The sequence below is a fragment of the Melopsittacus undulatus genome, chromosome 7 (genome assembly GCF_012275295.1).
Source record: "Melopsittacus undulatus isolate bMelUnd1 chromosome 7, bMelUnd1.mat.Z, whole genome shotgun sequence".
Taxonomy (NCBI): Eukaryota; Metazoa; Chordata; class Aves; order Psittaciformes; family Psittaculidae; genus Melopsittacus; species Melopsittacus undulatus.
Window position 1 is genome coordinate 277,980 of NC_047533.1, and position 17,722 is coordinate 295,701.

At 66.4% G+C, this 17,722-nt stretch overlaps 2 protein-coding genes across 2 annotated transcripts; one reads left to right on the top strand and one right to left on the bottom strand.

Moving 5' to 3' along the window:
• Positions 1–134: 134 nt before the first annotated feature.
• Positions 135–6,954, bottom strand: LOC117436492 (drebrin-like protein). Its single transcript, XM_034064769.1, has 14 exons — positions 6,753–6,954; positions 5,553–5,605; positions 5,362–5,474; positions 5,125–5,199; positions 4,526–4,663; positions 4,102–4,179; positions 3,844–3,995; positions 3,595–3,649; positions 3,057–3,131; positions 2,764–2,865; positions 1,509–2,114; positions 1,207–1,347; positions 709–772; positions 135–380 (listed from the first exon to the last, which is right to left on the bottom strand). Exons 1-14 carry the CDS (start codon positions 6,836–6,838, stop codon positions 292–294), a joined length of 1,827 nt encoding a protein of 608 aa, XP_033920660.1. The 5' UTR covers positions 6,839–6,954; the 3' UTR covers positions 135–291.
• A 1,675-nt stretch (positions 6,955–8,629) lies between these two features.
• Positions 8,630–16,265, top strand: LOC117436486 (rho-related BTB domain-containing protein 2-like). The gene is made up of 9 exons (XM_034064703.1): positions 8,630–8,892; positions 9,202–9,305; positions 11,611–11,796; positions 11,878–12,797; positions 13,301–13,419; positions 13,517–13,667; positions 14,329–14,417; positions 14,801–14,906; positions 15,896–16,265. The coding sequence occupies exons 1-9, from the start codon at positions 8,701–8,703 to the stop codon at positions 16,057–16,059; spliced, it is 2,031 nt and encodes a 676-aa protein (XP_033920594.1). The 5' UTR covers positions 8,630–8,700; the 3' UTR covers positions 16,060–16,265.
• The last annotated feature ends 1,457 nt before the right edge of the window (positions 16,266–17,722 follow it).

The window sequence follows — 17,722 nt, forward strand, 5'->3', positions numbered from 1 at the left end:
GGGTGTTGGGGTCCCCCCCATGGTGGGTGCTGGGACCCCCCCATGGTGGTGCTGCCCCCCCATGTACACGGTACAGCTCTGACCCCCCCAACTCCTGGGGTCCCCCCCCCCCGGACCCCAATTCTGACACCCCATTAAGAAGCATTAAAGTGTATTTAACAGCACTGGGGCCCCATAGGCAGCACTGGGGGGGGGTCCATCCTGAAGCTGCTCGGAGGGGTGCGGGGGGGTCTGGAGGTGCACGGAGGGTTCTTGGGGGTCCCCCCACACAGGGGGTGCTGGAGCCCCCCCTTACACAGCGTGTGGGGAGAGCTCCTCGTCCTTGGGGGGGGCACTGGAGCCCCCCAAGAGCTGTGGGTGGGTCAGGAGCAGAGCGAAGCCTATGGGGGGAGAGGGGTTGATGTGGGGCAGAGAGCGGTGGGGCTGGGATAGAGGGGCCGGGGGGGGGTACAGGAGGTGTGGGGGGTACAGGAGGTTTGGGGGTACAGGAGGTGTGGGGGTACAGGAGGTTTGGGGGTACAGGGGGTTTGGGGGTACAGAGGTTTGGGGGTACAGGAGGTTTGGGGGGTGCAGGAGGTTTGGGGGGTACAGGAGTTTGGGGGTACAGGAGGTTTGGGGGGTGCAGGAGGTTTGGGGGGTACAAGAGGTTTGGGGGTACAGGAGGTTTTGGGGTACATGAGTTTGGGGGTACAGGAGGTTTGGGGGTACCTGGCTTGTCCCTGTGCCGGATGCTGCTGTCGTTGGGCTCATCCCCCTGCAGGATGGGGGGGCCCTTAGAGGTCCCCATGAACCCCCCACCCCCTCCTGCACCCCAAAACCAGCCCCGTGTTGTGCTCCCCGCAGACCCCAGCCCCAAACCCAGCCCCAAACCCAGCCCCAAACCCACCCTTCAGCCCTACCACAGCCACCCAGCCCCATATCTCCCCTGCCCCACATCTCCCAGCCCCACATCTCCCCTGCCCCACATCTCCCAGCCCCACATCTCCCCAGCCCCACATCTCCCAGCCCCACATCTCCCAGCCCCACATCTCCCAGCCCCACATCTCCCCAGCCCCACACCTCCCCTGCCCCACATCTCCCAGCCCCATATCTCCCCAGCCCCACATCTCCCCAGCCCCACATCTCCCCAGCCCCACATCTCCCAGCCCCACATCTCCCCAGCCCCACACCCCTCCCCATACCCTCCCGTGACCCCCATGGCTGTACCTCCGGTGGGGGAGGGTCCCGCTCCCAGGGGGCTGCCCAGAGCCCCCCCCCGAGCCCGTTGTACCCCGAGTCTCGCCGGGGCAGTTCCTGCCCCACAGGCCCTATGGGGAGGGACAGGTTGGGCCCACAGCGCCCCATGGCCTGGGCAGGGATCGGGGGTCGGGACCCCCCAGCCCCACACTTGGGGGTCCCTGGTACCCACCTGGCTGCGGTTCCGGCTGAGGGCGGGGGGGGCTGGGGCCGCACGGGGGGGGTCCGGGGCTCAGAGCCCCCTCATCCTGCCCCTCCGGAGACCCCCACACTGGGGGGCTGGGGAGGGGGCAGGGATCCGGGGGGGGGCTCTCAGCCGGGGGGGGGCTGGGAAGGGGGGGGGACCCCAACGCTGCCCCCATGGGGCTGGGAGGGGTCCCCCCCTCTATGGGGCTGGTGAGGGTCCCAGAGGTGGCACTTGGGGGGGTCCCTGTCCCTATGGGGCTGGTGGCATGGGGGGACCCTGCCCTAGCTGGGCTGGGGGGGGTCTCTGTCCCTATAGGGCTGATGTGGGTCCCAGGGGTGACAGTCTGGGGTGTCCCTGTCCCTGTGGGGCTTTGGGGCATCCCAGTGGTGGCACTTGGAAGGGTCCCTGTCCCCATTGAGGGGGTCCCCAAGGAGGCACTTGTGGGGCTCCCTGTCCCTATAGGGCTGATGTGGGTCCCAGAGGTGGTACTTGGGGGTGTCCCTGTCCCTATGGGTCTGTCCCCATGTGAGGCCCCTGCCCGGTCTGTGCCCGGGGGGGTCTCCGGGTGCCTCTCCCGGTGCTCAGGAGCTGCCGGCGGCTCCGGGCGGCGGAAAATGAGAGCGGCTTCAGTCAAACTGCGCTGGTACCGGAGGAACGGGCGGGGGCCTGAGGGGGAGCGATGGGACCGGGACTGACACCGGTACTGACACCAACGGTACTGACAACCGGTACCGGTACTGACCCCCGATACCGGTACTGACACTGCGATACCGGTACTGACCCCAGCGGTACTGACACCAACGGTGATACAGGTACTGACCCCAACGGTACCAGTACTGACACCAACAGTACAGGTACTGACCCCAACAGTGATACCGGTACTGACACCAGAGGTACCGGTACTGACCCAACGGGACCGGTACTGACACCAACAGTACCGGTACTGACCCCAACGGTACGGGTACTGACCCCCGGTACCGGTACTGACACCAACAGTACCGGTACTGACACCAGAGGTACTGGTACTGACACCAACAGTACCGGTACTGACACCAACGGTACCGGTACTGACACCAACGGTACCGGTACTGACACCACAATACCGGTACTGAGCCCCGGTACCGGTACAGACACTCTGGTACCGGTACAGAACCTCTGGTACAGGTACAGACCCCCCAGCACCGGTACAGACCCTCCGGTACCGGGTTACAGCAACGGCACCAGGTACAGAGCCCCAGACACCAGTACTGGTACAGACCCTACAGACACCGGCCCCAGACCCGCTCATTGCCCCTCCAGCCGCACTCACCGGGCCGGGTGCGGCTGTCAGGGCTCAGGGCTCCGGGTGTGGGTCCCGAGCGCTCCCGTTCCCGTTCCCGTTCCCGTTGGCGGAAGAACTCCCGAGGGTTCTGCGGCCGCTGGGACACGAGAGCAGCAGCTTCCTGCGGGCAGCACAGACGGGGGGGGTTCCATGAGGGGATCCATAGGGGGTCCATGGGGAGGATCCATGTGGGGGGTTCATGGGGGGATCCATGGGGGGATCCATGGGGGGATCCATGGGGGGGATCCATGGGGGGGTCCTTAGGGGGATCCATGAAGGGATCCATGGGGGCATCCATGGGGCAGGACTCACGGCTGCTTTCCCAATGGACTCGCTGCTCCGGCCTCGGTCCCTCATGGCCTCCTCGTGCTCCCTCTGCTGCTGCTCCTGTGGGATGGGGCAGGGATGGGACACATGGACCCCATGAACCCCATGAACCCCATGGACCCTATAGACCACCATGGACACATGGACCCCCATGGACCCCATGGACCCCATAGATCCCCATGGACCCCCATGGACCCCATGGACCCCATAGATCCCCATGGACCCCCATGGACCCCATGGACCCCATAGATCCCCATGGACCCCCATGCACCCCATGGACACCATGGACCCCCATGGACCCCATGGACCCCATAGATCCCCATTGACCCCCATGGACCCCATGGACCCCATGGACCCCCATGGACCCCTATGGACCCCATGGACCCCATGGACCCCACGGACCCCATGGACCCCTATGGACCCCATGGACCACATGGACCACATGGACCCCATGGACCCCATAGACCCCATAGACCCCATGGACCCCACCATGTCCCCCCCCCGACCCGGGCACCCCACTCACCCATCGCTCCTTCTCCTTCCTCCGCTCCTCAGCCTCCAGCAGAGCCTGAGCCTTCCTGCAGGGAGAGGGATGGATATGGGGACATGGAGGGGGGTATGGGGATGGGGGGTACGGAAATGTGCGGGGCACAGAGAGACTGGGAGGCACAGGGGCCAGAAGGACATGGAGATGGGGTTGGTGCAGGGCATGGGGAGCATGGGGACATGGGGGCTATTGGGCACGGGGGCTATGGGGGTGCCCCCCCCTCACCGCTGCTCCTGCAGCTCCCGCTCCCGCTCCCGGCAGCGCCGCTCCCGCTCCGCCGCCTCCCTGTGCTCCCGGTGCCGCCGCTGCCGTTCCCATCTCTGCTGCTCCTCCCGCAGCCGGTTCCGCTCCTGCTCCTTCCGCTGCTGCTCCTCCCGCTGCGGCCGCACCGGGAGCTCAGACCGGACACCCACCGGGGGCACCGGGAGCCCCTCCCCCCGCACCGGGGACACCGGGACCCCCCCTCCCGCCCCCCCCTCTGACCTCCGCCTGTGCCCAGAACGAGTCCCGCTGTGTCCGGTTCAGCTCCAGTGCAGGGTTGGTCCTGCGGTAGTTGGTGCCCTGCGGGTGTGGGACAGGGCTCAGGGACCCCCCGGACCAGGGGGACCCCCGGACCCGCACACGGGAACCCCCCCAACACAGGGACCCCCCCATGATCCCCTTCAGGGGCTCAACCCCCAGGGACCCCCAACCCAGGACCCCTCACCCAGAGACCCCCAACCCCGGGACCCTCAACCCAGGACCCCCCAACCCAGGGACCCCCCAACCCAGGGACCCCCCAACCCAGGGACCCCCAAACCAGAGACCCCCAACCCAGGGTCCTTCCATCATGGACACCCCGAATCGCTCCCCAGTGTCACCCGATGGTCACCCCCCCCCCCATTCCCCCCCCAGGACCCCCCCTCACCACGAGCTCCTCAGTGTCGGGGGGGGACACCCTCCTGGTCACGTGGTTCCCGGGGGGCTCCACTTGTGCCAGCGCCTGGTTCAGCCGCTCCCGTGTCAGGTCCTGGGGGCGCTGAGCGCTCAGCACCGCGCTGGCCTCCTGGCACCGGATGGGACCGGGTCAGCACCGGGGGCACCGGAGCCCCCCGGCTCCCTGCCCACCCCCCCGGGTCCTGGAGCCGTTCCCTGCGTGCTCCAGATGTGGGGCTGGATCCAGATGTGGGGCTGGAGCCAGATGTGGGACTGGATCCAGATGCGGGACAGATGGAGGCTCAGCACCCAGGCGGCACTCGGGGGCTGGGGCATGGGGCAGGATCCGTCCTTGGGGGGGGTCAGGACCCATGGGATGGGGATGTCAGGATCCATGGGGGATGTCGGGATCCATGGGGAGGGTCAGGATCCATGGGGGGGGTCAAGACCCATGGGGGGGTCAGGATCCATGGGGGGGGTCAGGATCATGGGGGGGTCAGGATCCATGGGGGGGTCAGGACCATCGGGGAGGGCTCAGGGCCTGGGGGGGGGGTCAGGATCACCCGTGGGGGCCGAGCCCCCCCCGCTCACCCGGAAGAAGCCCCTGAGGACCGGCAGGTGTCCGGCACACGCCTCCCGTTGGGCTTCCGGTACCTTCTCCCCCACCTGGCACCGGGGACAGGGGATGAGGATGGCACCGGGACCCCATCCCCGTGACCGGTAACGGGGGGTCTCCCAGACCCCCCCCCCGTGACCGGTAACGAGGGTCACCCAGAGTCCCCGTCCCCGGTAACGGGGGGTCTCCCAGACCCCCCCGCCCGCACTCACCCAGTGGATGAGCACCACGCGGGGGGCGCCGGTACCGGGCTCCGGGACACGGCACAGTCCGTACATGATGCTACCGGCCGAGAACCTCCCGGACAGCTCCTCCGGACCCCCGGCTGCGGACGGAGGGGTCAGGGGGGGGCACAGAGGGGACCCCCCCCCCCCAGCACCCCCTGCCCACCGGGGTCCGGTACCTCCGGAGTCCAACAGCTTCAGCTCATGGTGCTTCTCGTAGCCAAACACGGCCCTGGGGGGTCGGAGGGGTCGGGGGGGGCACTGGGGACGGGTCCGGGCCAGGCCCGTATCGCCCCCTTGTGCCCCCCCCCGGGGCCTCCTGTGCCCCCCCCCCCCCCCGGTGCCTCTGCCAGCCTCAATTCATGGAAGTGCCGCCCGCAGCATCCGCCCCAGGACAATGGGGCTGTGGGAGCGGCGGCTCCAGCCCCTCGGAGCCCCCGGGCGGGACCCCCCCGGACCCCCCCGGGCCGGTCCCATCGTCCTCAGCTGCTTTGTGCCCCCATGGCACCGGTTACACGGGCACGGGGTGGTCCGTGCTGGGACAGGGAACGGAACCGGCAGCGTGTGCGGCACAGCGAGCACGGAACGGACCGGGCATGGCAGGGCAAGGAGTGACACGGGCATGGCAGGGCAGGACATGGCAGGGAACAGCACAGAGCGGCAGGGCATGGACATGGAATCCCATAGGACACGGCAGGACATGGCAGAGCACGCAGGACACTGCCCGGCTCACCGGGATGTGCCCCGGGCAGGGCTCAGTGGGGCACACACCGGATCGGGGCAGGACCGGGGCAGGACCGGGGCAGGATGGGACAGGACCGGGGCAGGACGGGACAGGACCGGGGCAGGACCGTTCCGCACACGCCGGGACACGTCAGACCGTGTCGGGCCCCTCTGGCCGCACGTGTCCCACGGCGGGGGCTGCGGCTCCGCCGGTCCCGGTGCCCTCCGCTCTGTGCTGTCGGGGGCACGGGGCCGGGGGGGGAGGGGCGGCCCTAGCACCCCCCCGAGCCAGGCCCTGCCCCCGGTGGCGGCGGCGGCGGCACCGGGAGGGGCGGGGCGGGGCAGGAGCGGAGGGGGGAGCTCAGCCCCCGGCCCCGCCGGGACCCGGCCCGGTGCGCGCTGTGCCTCGGGACGTCCCCTTCCGCCGCCCGTCCGGTACCCGCCCGGTGCTCATTCCCGGTGCCCATTCCCGGTGCCTGCCCCCGTGCCCGCTCCCATTCCCCGCTCCCATTTTCCGCTCCCGTTGCCCGCTCCCGTTCCCGGTTTCCGGTGCCCGCTCCCCTCTGCCGGTGCCCATTCCCAATGCTCCATGTCCGCCTCCGGTGCCCCGTGCCCGTTCCCGGTGCCCATTCCCGGTGCCCGGATCCGTCTCTCACCAGTCGGTACCGGCTCGGGGGTTCCCCACATCCTCCCTCGCCGCCAGCAGCGCCAACCGGTGCCGCTCCAGCCCCGGCGCCGCCATCCCCGTCCCGCAGCTCCCGGTGCTGCCGCCCCCGCCCGAACCCGCCCCCACCACCCACGGGAGGGACCGGGCGGGGCACGGGGGCGGCACCGGAGAGAGGGAGTCAGCAGCGTCCGGAACCGGGACGTGGTGTGGGATATGGGGTCCTATGGTGGGATCTGATCCCACAGTCCCATACTGGGATGCGGGTGTTCTATGCAAGGTCCTGTGGTGGGATGTGGGTGCGGGACACGGGGTCCTATGGTGGGTTCTGATCCCAGGATCCCACACTGGGATGTGGGTGTTGTGCCAGGATCCAGCACTGGGATGTGCATGTGCTGTGCAGGGTCCTGTGCTGGGATGTGGGTGCTGGACACGGGGTCCCACTCCGGGATGTGGGTGCAGGACACAGGGTCCCACTCCGGGATGTGGGTGCTGTGCTGGTCCCAGGGCAGCACATGGTGCTGCAGGCAGGGAGCGAGCCCAGCTTGGGGTCACCACAGGGGTAAGGTCAGGGTGTGGGATGCTCAGCCAGACTGGCTGAAGGGAGGTCACATCCCATTCCACCCCCACCCTATCCTATCCCACCTCCATCCCATCCCATCCCCATCTCATCTCCATCCCATCTCCATCCTATCCTATTCCATCCCGTCTCCATCACATCCCATCCCATTCACATCCTATCCTCATTCGCATTCATATCTCCGTCCCATCCCAATACCATTCCTATCCCCATCCCCATTCCATTCCCACCCCATCCCAGTCAGGCTCCAGCTCCCACAGGACCATGCTCGGCCTTTCCCTTATTTGGTCAGGACGGCTCCAAACCCCAATTCCTGAGGGATGGAAAACATCCGCTACTGGAATGGGGCCACAGAGAGGGGCACGGGACTGGGGACACCCCAGTACAGCCACAGCTCCCATGGCCCCCCCGCAAAGGGACACATCTGCAGCAGCCACCAGCCCATTGTGGCCACCAGCCCACTGAGGCCAGCAGCCTTCTGTGCTCCCCCTGCCCAGTGCCTGTGCCCACCCTGCCTCCTCCCTGACGTCTTGGTTTCACTGGTGACACTGGTACTACCGGTCTCACTGGTCTCACTGGTGTTACTGGTATACATGCTGGGACACGGGCCAGTGCTGGAGGCTGGTGGTGTTACTGGTGTGACTGGTATGTCCTGGAGCTCTCCGATGTGACTGTTTCCACATGTACATACAGGTACTGGTGATTCATTCTGGTCTGGTCTGCAGAGAGTGAACAAAGTTACTGGTCTCACTGGTGTCATTGAGTCACTTGAGTCACTGGTTCTGCTTGTCTCACTGGTGCTGCTAGTGTCACTGGTGCCACTGGTGTTACTGGTGTCACTGCTGTCACTGCTATCACTGGTGTGCTGGTGTCACTGGTGTTCCTGGTCTCACTGGTCTTACTGGTTTTGCTGGTCTCACTGGTGCTGTTAGTGTCACTGCTGTCACTGGTGTCACCGGCCGTCCCCACCATTACCCACCGGTGGGCGGGGCGAGAGGAGGGGGGCGTGTCCATCAAGCACCGCCCCTCACTGGGGGCGTGGCCTCCTCCCGCGGTGGGGGGGGGCAGTCACGCGTGCGCGGCGCCCCCTGGCGGCGCTCCTTTGTCCGCGCGGGGCTGCGGCGGAGCGGGGTGGGCGGGGCGAGGCGGGGCGGGCCGGGCTGCGATTGGCTGAGCCGGAGGGGCGGGGCCGGAGGGGCGTGGCGCAGCCGCAGCGCCGGCTCTGATTGGCCGCTGGGCGGGGCGGGGCGGGGCGGGCGCGGTAGCGGGCCCGGGCGGCGGCGGGGCCGGGTCCGGTCCGGGGGGGGGGGGGTCCGGGATCGAACGGAGCCGGTCCCGGTCCCGGTGCCCCGAGGAGCACATGGACCTGGACGTGGACTACGAGAGACCCAACGTCGAGACCATCAAGTGCGTGGTGGTCGGGGACAACGCGGTGGGCAAGACCCGGCTCATCTGCGCCCGCGCCTGCAACGCCACCCTCAGCCAGTACCAGCTGCTGGCCACGCACGTCCCCACCGTGTGGGCCATCGACCAGTACCGCGTGTGCCAGGAGGTGCGGCCGGGGACGGGTACCGGGTGTGGGGTCCCGGCGGTGCCGTGACCGGTTACCGGGGTGCCGTGACCGGCTCCCGGTGCCATGACCGGTTCCCGGTGCCGTGACCGGTTACCGGTGGTGCCGTGACCGGCTCCCGGTGCCGTGATCGGTTCCCGGTGGTGCCGTGACCGGTTCCCGGTGCCGTGACCGGTTACCGGTGCCGTGACCGGTTCCCGGTGCCATGACCGGTTACCGGTGGTGCCGTGACCGGTTACCGGCGGTGCCGTGACCGGCTCCCGGTGCCGTGACCGGCTCCCGGTGCCGCAGGTGCTGGAGCGCTCCCGGGATGTGGTGGACGAGGTCAGCGTCTCCCTGCGGCTCTGGGACACGTTCGGGGATCACCACAAGGATCGGCGCTTCGCCTATGGCAGGTGGGAGCCGCGGAGCCCCGCCCCCCTCCGACACCGTCACCCCCCCCCAGCACCCCCCTCCCACCAGCACCCTGACCCCCCCAGAACCCTCTCCCCCCCCAGCACCCAGCCCCTCAGCCCTCCCTACCCAATGGGGACACAGGGACCCGAAGGGGTCTCCCCCTGCCCTTTCCAGCAGCCCAAGAGCCCCTTCAGCCCCCCCCAAACCCTCGGGGGTGCTGGGGGCACACAGGCGGTGCTGGGGGCACATTGGGGCTGCTGGGGGCACACTGGAGGTGCTGGGGGCACACTGAGGGTGCTGGGGGCACACTGGAGGTGCTGCGGGCACACCAGGGGTGCTGAGCCCGTCCCCCTCCCCTTTATGTCCGGTCCCACCGGTGCCAGCGCGGCTCCGGTCCGGCCCAGCCCCGAGGGGGGTCCCGGGGCTCCGGGGGTGGCTCCGGTCCCGGTGCTGGCGTTGGCCCCGCGCTGGTGCTATCTCGGTCCGTGCCTCGGGCCCCGCTCCAGAGGCGCCTCCGGTCACGTCCCGGCCAAGCGCAGACTAAAAACGAGCCCGGTTTGGGCCCACGTGGCCGCTCCCGGACACCTTATAAGGCCCCCGGGGCTGCGGGACCCGCGGCCGTTGGCACCGGTGCCTGTCACCTTGCCCGGGGAGGCTGCCCCGGGACGTGCCAGCACCGGGAGCACGGGGGGAGCCCCACGGCTGCACCGGGAAGGGGCTCAGGGCACTGGGGCAGGGACGGGGCCGGGACCCGGGTGCTCTCTGTGGGTCCTTCCTGCAGCACCGGGGGGGTGGGGACAGAGCTGGTCCTGTGCAGTGTGTGTGCTGTGCAGTGTAGGTCCTGTGCTGTGCAGTGTGTGTCCTGTGCTGTGCAGTGTGTGTCCTGTGCTGTGCAGTGTGTGTCCTGTGCTGTGCAGTGTGAGTCCTGTGCAGTGTGTGTCCTGTGCTGTGCAGTGTGTGTGCTGTGCAGTGTGTGTGCTGTGCAGTGTGTGTCCTGTGCTGTGCAGTGTGGGTCCTGTGCTGTGCAGTGTGTGTCCTGTGCTGTGCAGTGTGTGTCCTGTGCTGTGCAGTGTGAGTCCTGTGCAGTGTGTGTCCTGTGCTGTGCAGTGTGTGTGCTGTGCAGTGTGGGTCCTGTGCTGTGCAGTGTGGGTCCTGTGCTGTGCAGTGTGGGTCCTGTGCTGTGCAGTGTGTGTCCTGTGCTGTGCAGTGTGTGTGCTGTGCAGTGTGTGTGCTGTGCAGTGTGTGTCCTGTGCTGTGCAGTGTGTGTCCTGTGCTGTGCAGTGTATGTGCTGTGCAGTGTGAGTCCTGTGCAGTGTGTGTCCTGTGCTGTGCAGTGTGTGTGCTGTGCAGTGTGGGTCCTTTCCTGTGCAGTGTGTGTCCTGTGCTGTGCAGTGTAGGTCCTGTGCTGTGCAGTGTGTGTCCTGTGCTGTGCAGTGTGTGTCCTGTGCTGTGCAGTGTGTGTCCTGTGCTGTGCAGTGTGAGTCCTGTGCAGTGTGTGTCCTGTGCTGTGCAGTGTGTGTGCTGTGCAGTGTGTGTGCTGTGCAGTGTGTGTCCTGTGCTGTGCAGTGTGGGTCCTGTGCAGTGCAGTGTGTGTGCTGTGCTGTGCAGTGTGTGTCCTGTGCTGTGCAGTGTGGGTCCTGTGCTGTGCAGTGTGTGTGCTGTGCTGTGCAGTGTGGGTCCTGTGCTGTGCAGTGCTGGTCCTGTGCTGTGCAGTGTGTGTCCTGTGCTGTGCAGTGTGTGTCCTGTGCTGTGCAGTGTGGGTCCTGTGCAGTGCAGTGTGTGTGCTGTGCTGTGCAGTGTGTGTCCTGTGCTGTGCAGTGTGTGTCCTGTGCTGTGCAGTGTGTGTGCTGTGCTGTGCAGTGTGTGTCCTGTGCTGTGCAGTGTGTGTGCTGTGCAGTGTGTGTGCTGTGCAGTGTGTGTCCTGTGCTGTGCAGTGCTGGTGTTGCCATTGGCTTGGCCAGCCATGGTGACACAGATCCAGGCACCATCATCTTCCTCCCTCCCATCCATCACCTGTCCTGTACATGGCCATGAGGCTCCAGTGGGCAGTGCTGCAGTGGGGCAGAGCCCTGTGGGGTACCCGGGGGTGGGTCCAACACTGGGGGCATCCGGCTCCAGCCATGGGTGTCCCTGGGCAATGATGGGACCCCAGTGACATTCCCTGAGCATGGTGGGGTGCAGAGGGTGGTCTGGGGCCAGGGGGTGACAATGGGATGTGCTGGGGCTGGGCTCCTCACCCTCCTCTTCCTCCTCTTCCTGCTCTTCCTCCTCTTCCTCCTCTTCCTCCTCCTCCTCCCGCTGCAGGTCAGATGTGGTTGTTCTGTGCTTCTCCCTGGCCAACCCCAACTCCCTGCGGCACGTGAAGACCATGTGGTACCCCGAGATCAAGCACTTCTGCCCTCGGACACCCATCGTGCTGGTGGGCTGCCAGCTGGACCTGCGCTATGCCGACCTGGATGCCGTCAACCGGGCACGGAGACCCCTGGCCAAGTGAGCCCTGCACCGCACCGGGGGTGGGATGGGGACGGGGACCCCTCGGCACTGACCCAGCCCCATCCGCTGTCCCCATAGGCCCATCAAGCCCACGGACATCCTGCCCCCGGAGCGCGGGCACGAGGTGGCCAAGGAGCTGGGGGTGCCGTACTACGAGACCAGCGTGGTGGCTCAGTTCGGCATCAAGGACGTGTTTGACAACGCCATCCGCGCCGCGCTCATCTCCCGCCGGCACCTCCAGTTCTGGAAGTCACACCTGAAGAAGATGCAGCGGCCGCTGCTGCAGGCTCCGTTCCTGCCCCCCAAGCCCCCCCCCCCGGTCATCCGTGTCCCCGATGCCGCTGCCGGCCGCGGCCGCGGTGCCGCCGCGCTCTTCCGCACCCCGACCTGCGCCGACGTGGCCTTCGAGCTGCAGGGCGGGCAGCGCGTGTTCGCGCACCGCGTGTTCCTTGCCACCGCCTGCTCCAAGTTCTATGACCTGTTCACGCTGCAGGGGCCGGATGGGCACCGGGAGAGCCTGGATGGGCACCGGGAGAGCGCGGCGGATGGTGGCGGTGCCGCGGCACCGGGCTCGCGCCATGAGGATGCGCCGGGGACGGGGGGGGACGCAGGGGATGTGGGGGGGGATGGAGGGGACGGCAGCATCCGGGACCTGTCCTCGTGGGGCCGCGGGTTCGTGAGCATGGGCTGGGCGGTGGTGCCGGAGCCGGTGTCGGGACGGGAGCGCCGGATGGTGCTGGTGCGCATGGAGCCGCGGGTGCAGCCGGAGCCGTTCCGTGCCGTGCTCGAGTACCTGTACACCGGGAGGCTGGACCAGGCCCGCGGTGACCTGCGGCACGTGGCCACCATCGCAGAGCTGCTGGAGGTGTTTGACCTGCGCATGATGGTGGCCAATGTGCTCAACAAGGAGAGCTTCATGAACCAGGAGATCACCAAAGCCTTCCACGTGCGCCGCGCCAACCGCATCAAGGAGTGCCTGGCCAAGGGGGTCTTTGCAGGTACAGGGGCGCTGGATGGGGACATCACCAGGAGCCTGCCCTTACCGCGGGTGGCACATGGTGACTGGCATGGACATGGGGTGCCTGTCCCTGTGCCGTGACCACACCATCCCCACACTGTACCCACACCATCCCCACACCATCCCCATGCCGTGCCCACACCATCCCCATACTGTGCCCACACCATCCCCATGCTGTGCCCACACCATCCCCATGCTGTGCCCACACCATCCCCACACTGTACCCACACCATCCCCACACCATCCCCATGCTGTGCCCACACCATCCCCACACTGTGCCCACACCATCCCCACGCTGTACCCACACCATCCTCATGCTGTGCCCACACCATCACCACACCATCCCCACCCTGTGCCCACACCATCCCCACACTGTACCCACATCATCCCCACCCTATCCCCACACCATTCCCACACCATCCCCATGCTGTACCCACCCCATGCCCACCCCATCCCCCCTCTGTGCCATCTCTGCGGTGCCAGACGTGGTGTTCCGGGTGGACGACGGTTCGGTGCCGGCACACAAGCCGCTGCTGATCGCGGGCTGTGACTGGATGATGGCCATGTTCCGAGGGTCCTTCCGGGAGAGCTATGCCTCTGAGGTGAGGGGATGGTGACACCGGGGGGGGGTTGTGTGGTCCTGCTCTGCCCCATGGCACTGCCGGCCCCAGCACCCCCCATAGCCCCCATTGTGCCCAGGTCCCGTTGCCTGGCACCAGCTGTGCCTCCCTCCGCGCTGTCCTTGACTTCCTGTACACCGGAGTCTTCACCCCAGCACCGGACCTGGATGCGCTGGAGCTGCTCATCCTGAGCGACCGGCTGTGCCTGCCGCGCCTGCAGGCGCTCACCGGTGAGAGCCCCACACCAGAACCCCTGTACCCCAGAACCTGTGTACCCCAGAACCTGTGTACCCCAGAACCTGTGTACCCCAGAACCCCCATGTACCCCAGAAACCCCATGTACCCCAGAACCCGTGTACCCCAGAACCCCCTGTACCCCAGAACCCCCATGTACCCCAGAACCCCCCTGTACCCCAGAACCCCCATGTACCCCAGAACCCCCATGTACCCCAGAACCTGTGTACCCCAGAACCCGTGTACCCCAGAACCCGTGTACCCCAGAACCCCCTGTACCCCAGAACCCGTGTACCCCAGAACCTGTGTACCCCAGAACCCCGTGTACCCCATTGGTGTCACCATCAGTGCGGTGGTAGGGACCTGGGGATCGATGCCTTCCTTGTCAACCAAAGCCGGATGAGTGCAATGCCCTGGACACCCATTGACCCCCCAGCCCCTCCCTGACCCCCCCCCCCGGGTGCCCATTGACGTCACCCATCGATGTGGTGACGATGACACCGGGATCGATGGCTCCTGTCAACAAGGGCTGGACGAGCGCGGTTGTCCCTGGGCGGCTGTAGCCACAGTGCCTGTCCCTGCGCGTGTCACCCCCATTGCTGCCCCCCCCACCCCATCACTGTCCCTGTGTGTGTCCCCCCATCGCTGCCCCCCCAGAGCAGTACGCGGTGGATGAGCTGCTGAGGGCGTTCATGCAGCACGTGGAGATCGATGAGCAGGTGCTGCTGTACCTGGAGCTGACACAGGTGGGGCAGGGGAGGGTTTAGGGGTGATGTGGGGGTCAGGGAGGTGCTGTGGGGCACAAGGGGTGCTGGGGGGGTCAGTGGGATGCAGGGGGTGCTGTGGGGGTCAGGGGGTGCTGTGGGGGTCAGGGGGTGCTGTGGGGCACAAGGGGTGCTGGGGGGGTGCAGGGGGTGCTCTGGAGTTCAGGGGGTGCTGTGTGGCACAAGGGGTGCTGGGGGGCTCAGTGGGGTGCAGGGGGTGCTCTGGGGGTCAGGGGGTGCTGGGGGGGTGCAGGAGGTGCTGTGGGGGTCAGGGGTTGCTGTGTGCAGTTGGGGGGTGCTGTGTGTTGCTGTGTGCCACCATCAGCCCCCCCCGGGCAGGATGTGACCCTCTCCCCCCCCCCCAGTTCCACAACGCTCAGCAGTTGGCAGCCTGGTGCCAACACTACATCTGCACCAACTACAACAGCGTCTGCCGCCGCTTCCCCAGGCACATGAAGTTCATGGCGCCAGGTACGGCACAGCTGCCATGCATGCTGGGACATACGGTGCCATATTGTGCTATACTGTGCCATACTCTGGTATACTGTGCCATATAGTGCCATACTGTGCTATAGTGTGTCATATTGTGCTATATTGTGCCATACGATGCCACGCTGTGCCATACTGTACTATACTGTGCCATATTGTGCCATACACTGTCATACGGTGCCATACAGTGCCATACTGTGCCATACTGTGCTCTACTGTGCCATACTGTGCCATGTTGTGCCATACCCTGTTATACTGTGCCACGCTGTGCCATACTGTGCTATAGTGTGCCATATGGTGCCATACTGTGCTATACTATGCCATACTGTGCTATACTATGCCATGCGGTGCCATACAATGCTATATTGTGCCATACAGTGCCATATTGTGCCATCCTGTGCCATATTATCTCATACTGTGCCATACTATACCATACAGTGCCATATTGTATCATGCTGTGCCATACCATGCCATGCTGTGTTATGCCATGCCATGCCATAACAAATGTTATACTGTGCCATACTGTGCTATGCTGAGCCATGCCATACCCTGCCATTCCATACTACTCTCCCATGCCATACCATGTGTACCATGCTGCTCTGTGCTGTACCACACATTGCCATGCTGTACCTCATGCTGTGCCATGCCATAACACACATTGTGCCATATCATACCTCATGCTGCACCATGACATACCTTGTCCTGTACCATACATTATCTTGTACCGTACCCATCCTGTACAATACCCACCCTGTACCATACCCATCCTGTCCCATACCCATCCTGTACCATACCCACCCTGTCCCATACCCATCCTGTACCATACCCATCCTGTCCCATACCCATCCTGTACCATACCCACCCTGTCCCATACCCATCCTGTACCATACCCACCCTGTACCATACCTCACCTGTACCATCCCCATCCCATACCCCTCCCATACCCCCCTCACCATTGCCATGTCCCACAGAGACCCGTGCCCACCTGGAGCGCCACCGCTGGCCCCCAGTGTGGTACCTGAAGGAGGAGGACCTGTACCTGCGGTGCAAGAAGGAGCGTGAGCGCGAGGAGCAGCGGGAGCGGCTGCACCACCCGCGGCACAGCTGGTGCTTCTGGCGCCCGCGGGTGTCCTGACCCCCCCCCTGGTGCTGTCCTGGTGCTACCTCTGGTGCTGCTCCTGCCCTGCCTGCAGGGGGGGCTGTGGGTGCTCCGGGGGGGGCTCCTCACCCCCCCCCCCCCCTCATCTCGTGCCTTGGCCTCGTCCGGCCCCGGCCTCAACTGCACAAACCTGTGGGGACTTTTGTACACGAGCACCGCGGATGGGGCCCCCCCAACACCCCCCCGGGACCCCCCCCGGGGACCCCCCCGGGCCCCCCCACGGGCAGCGAGGGCAGCGCCTGCCCCACAGCGGCTCTTTTAACCTTTAATAAAGCTTTTTGTAATGGGACCCCCCCCGGGATCAGTGTCACCCCTCGGGATCAGTGTCACCCCCCGGGATCAGTGTCACCCCCCCCAGGATCAGTGTCACCCCAACGGGATCAGTGTCACCCCCCCCGGGATCAGTGTCACCCACCCGGGATCAGTGTCACCCCCCCCGGGATCAGTGTCACCCCTCGGGATCAGTGTCACCCCCCCCGGGATCAGTGTCACCCCCGGGATCAGTGTCACCCACCCGGGATCAGTGTCACCCCCCCCGGGATCAGTGTCACCCCTCGGGATCAGTGTCACCCCCCCGGGATCAGTGTCACCCCCGGGATCAGTGTCACCCCTCGGGATCAGTGTCACCCCCCCGGGATCAGTGTCACCCCCCCGGGATCAGTGTCACCATCACCGGGATCAGTGTCACCCACCGGGATCAGTGTCACCCCAACGGGATCAGTGTCACCCCTCGGGATCAGTGTCACCCCTCGGGATCAGTGTCACCCCCCCGGGATCAGTGTCACCCCAACGGGATCAGTGTCACCCCCCGGGATCAGTGTCACCCCAACGGGATCAGTGTCACCCCAACGGGATCAGTGTCACCCCCCGGTCTCGGTGTCCCCCCCCCGGTGCCATCCCTCCCCCCCGGAAGCACTGACACGGATCAGCTCCATTCAGGTGTATTGATCATAGCAGGGGCACACAGAGGAGTGGGGGCTCCTGACCCATAGCTGGGGGGGGGGGGGGGCTATGGGAGTGCTGCTCATAAGGGGGTCTCGGGGGTCAATGGAGTGAGGTCTGTGCCCCACAGCCTATGGGGTATGGGGGGAGCTGGACCCCCGGCTGCAGCCGCAGTGGGGCAGGAGGGGCCATGGGGGGAGCTCACCCCCCCCCCCCCCCCCATAGCTGTGCCTGCCCCACGGCACCGGAGGCTGCACTGGTCCCTGAGGCCACATCGGATCCCATGGGATGGGAGTGTGGGGACACGGCATTCCTATGGGAATGGGGGGGGGGCGGGGCAGCTGAGCCCCCCCTGCCCCACGGAGCAGAACCAGCCCCACACATCCACAGGGGCTGAGCCCCCCCTGCCCCACGGAGCTGAACCGACCCCTCCTCGCCATGGGGCAGGGCAGCCCCACAGAGCTGCACCCACGGCTGGGACGGGGCTGGCAGCGCTCCCGGTACCGGTTGGACTGGGATCCGATCCCGGTGGAACCGGAGCTGGGAACAGCGGAGCTGGTTTGGGTCCCAGCCCCACCAGTGCCTCTGCCCCGAGGGCTGGGAGGGTGATGTGGGGCTGAGCTGATGTGGGGCTGAGTGAGCTGATGTGGGGCTGAGCTGATGTGGGGCTGAGTGAGCTGATGTGGGGCTGAGTGAG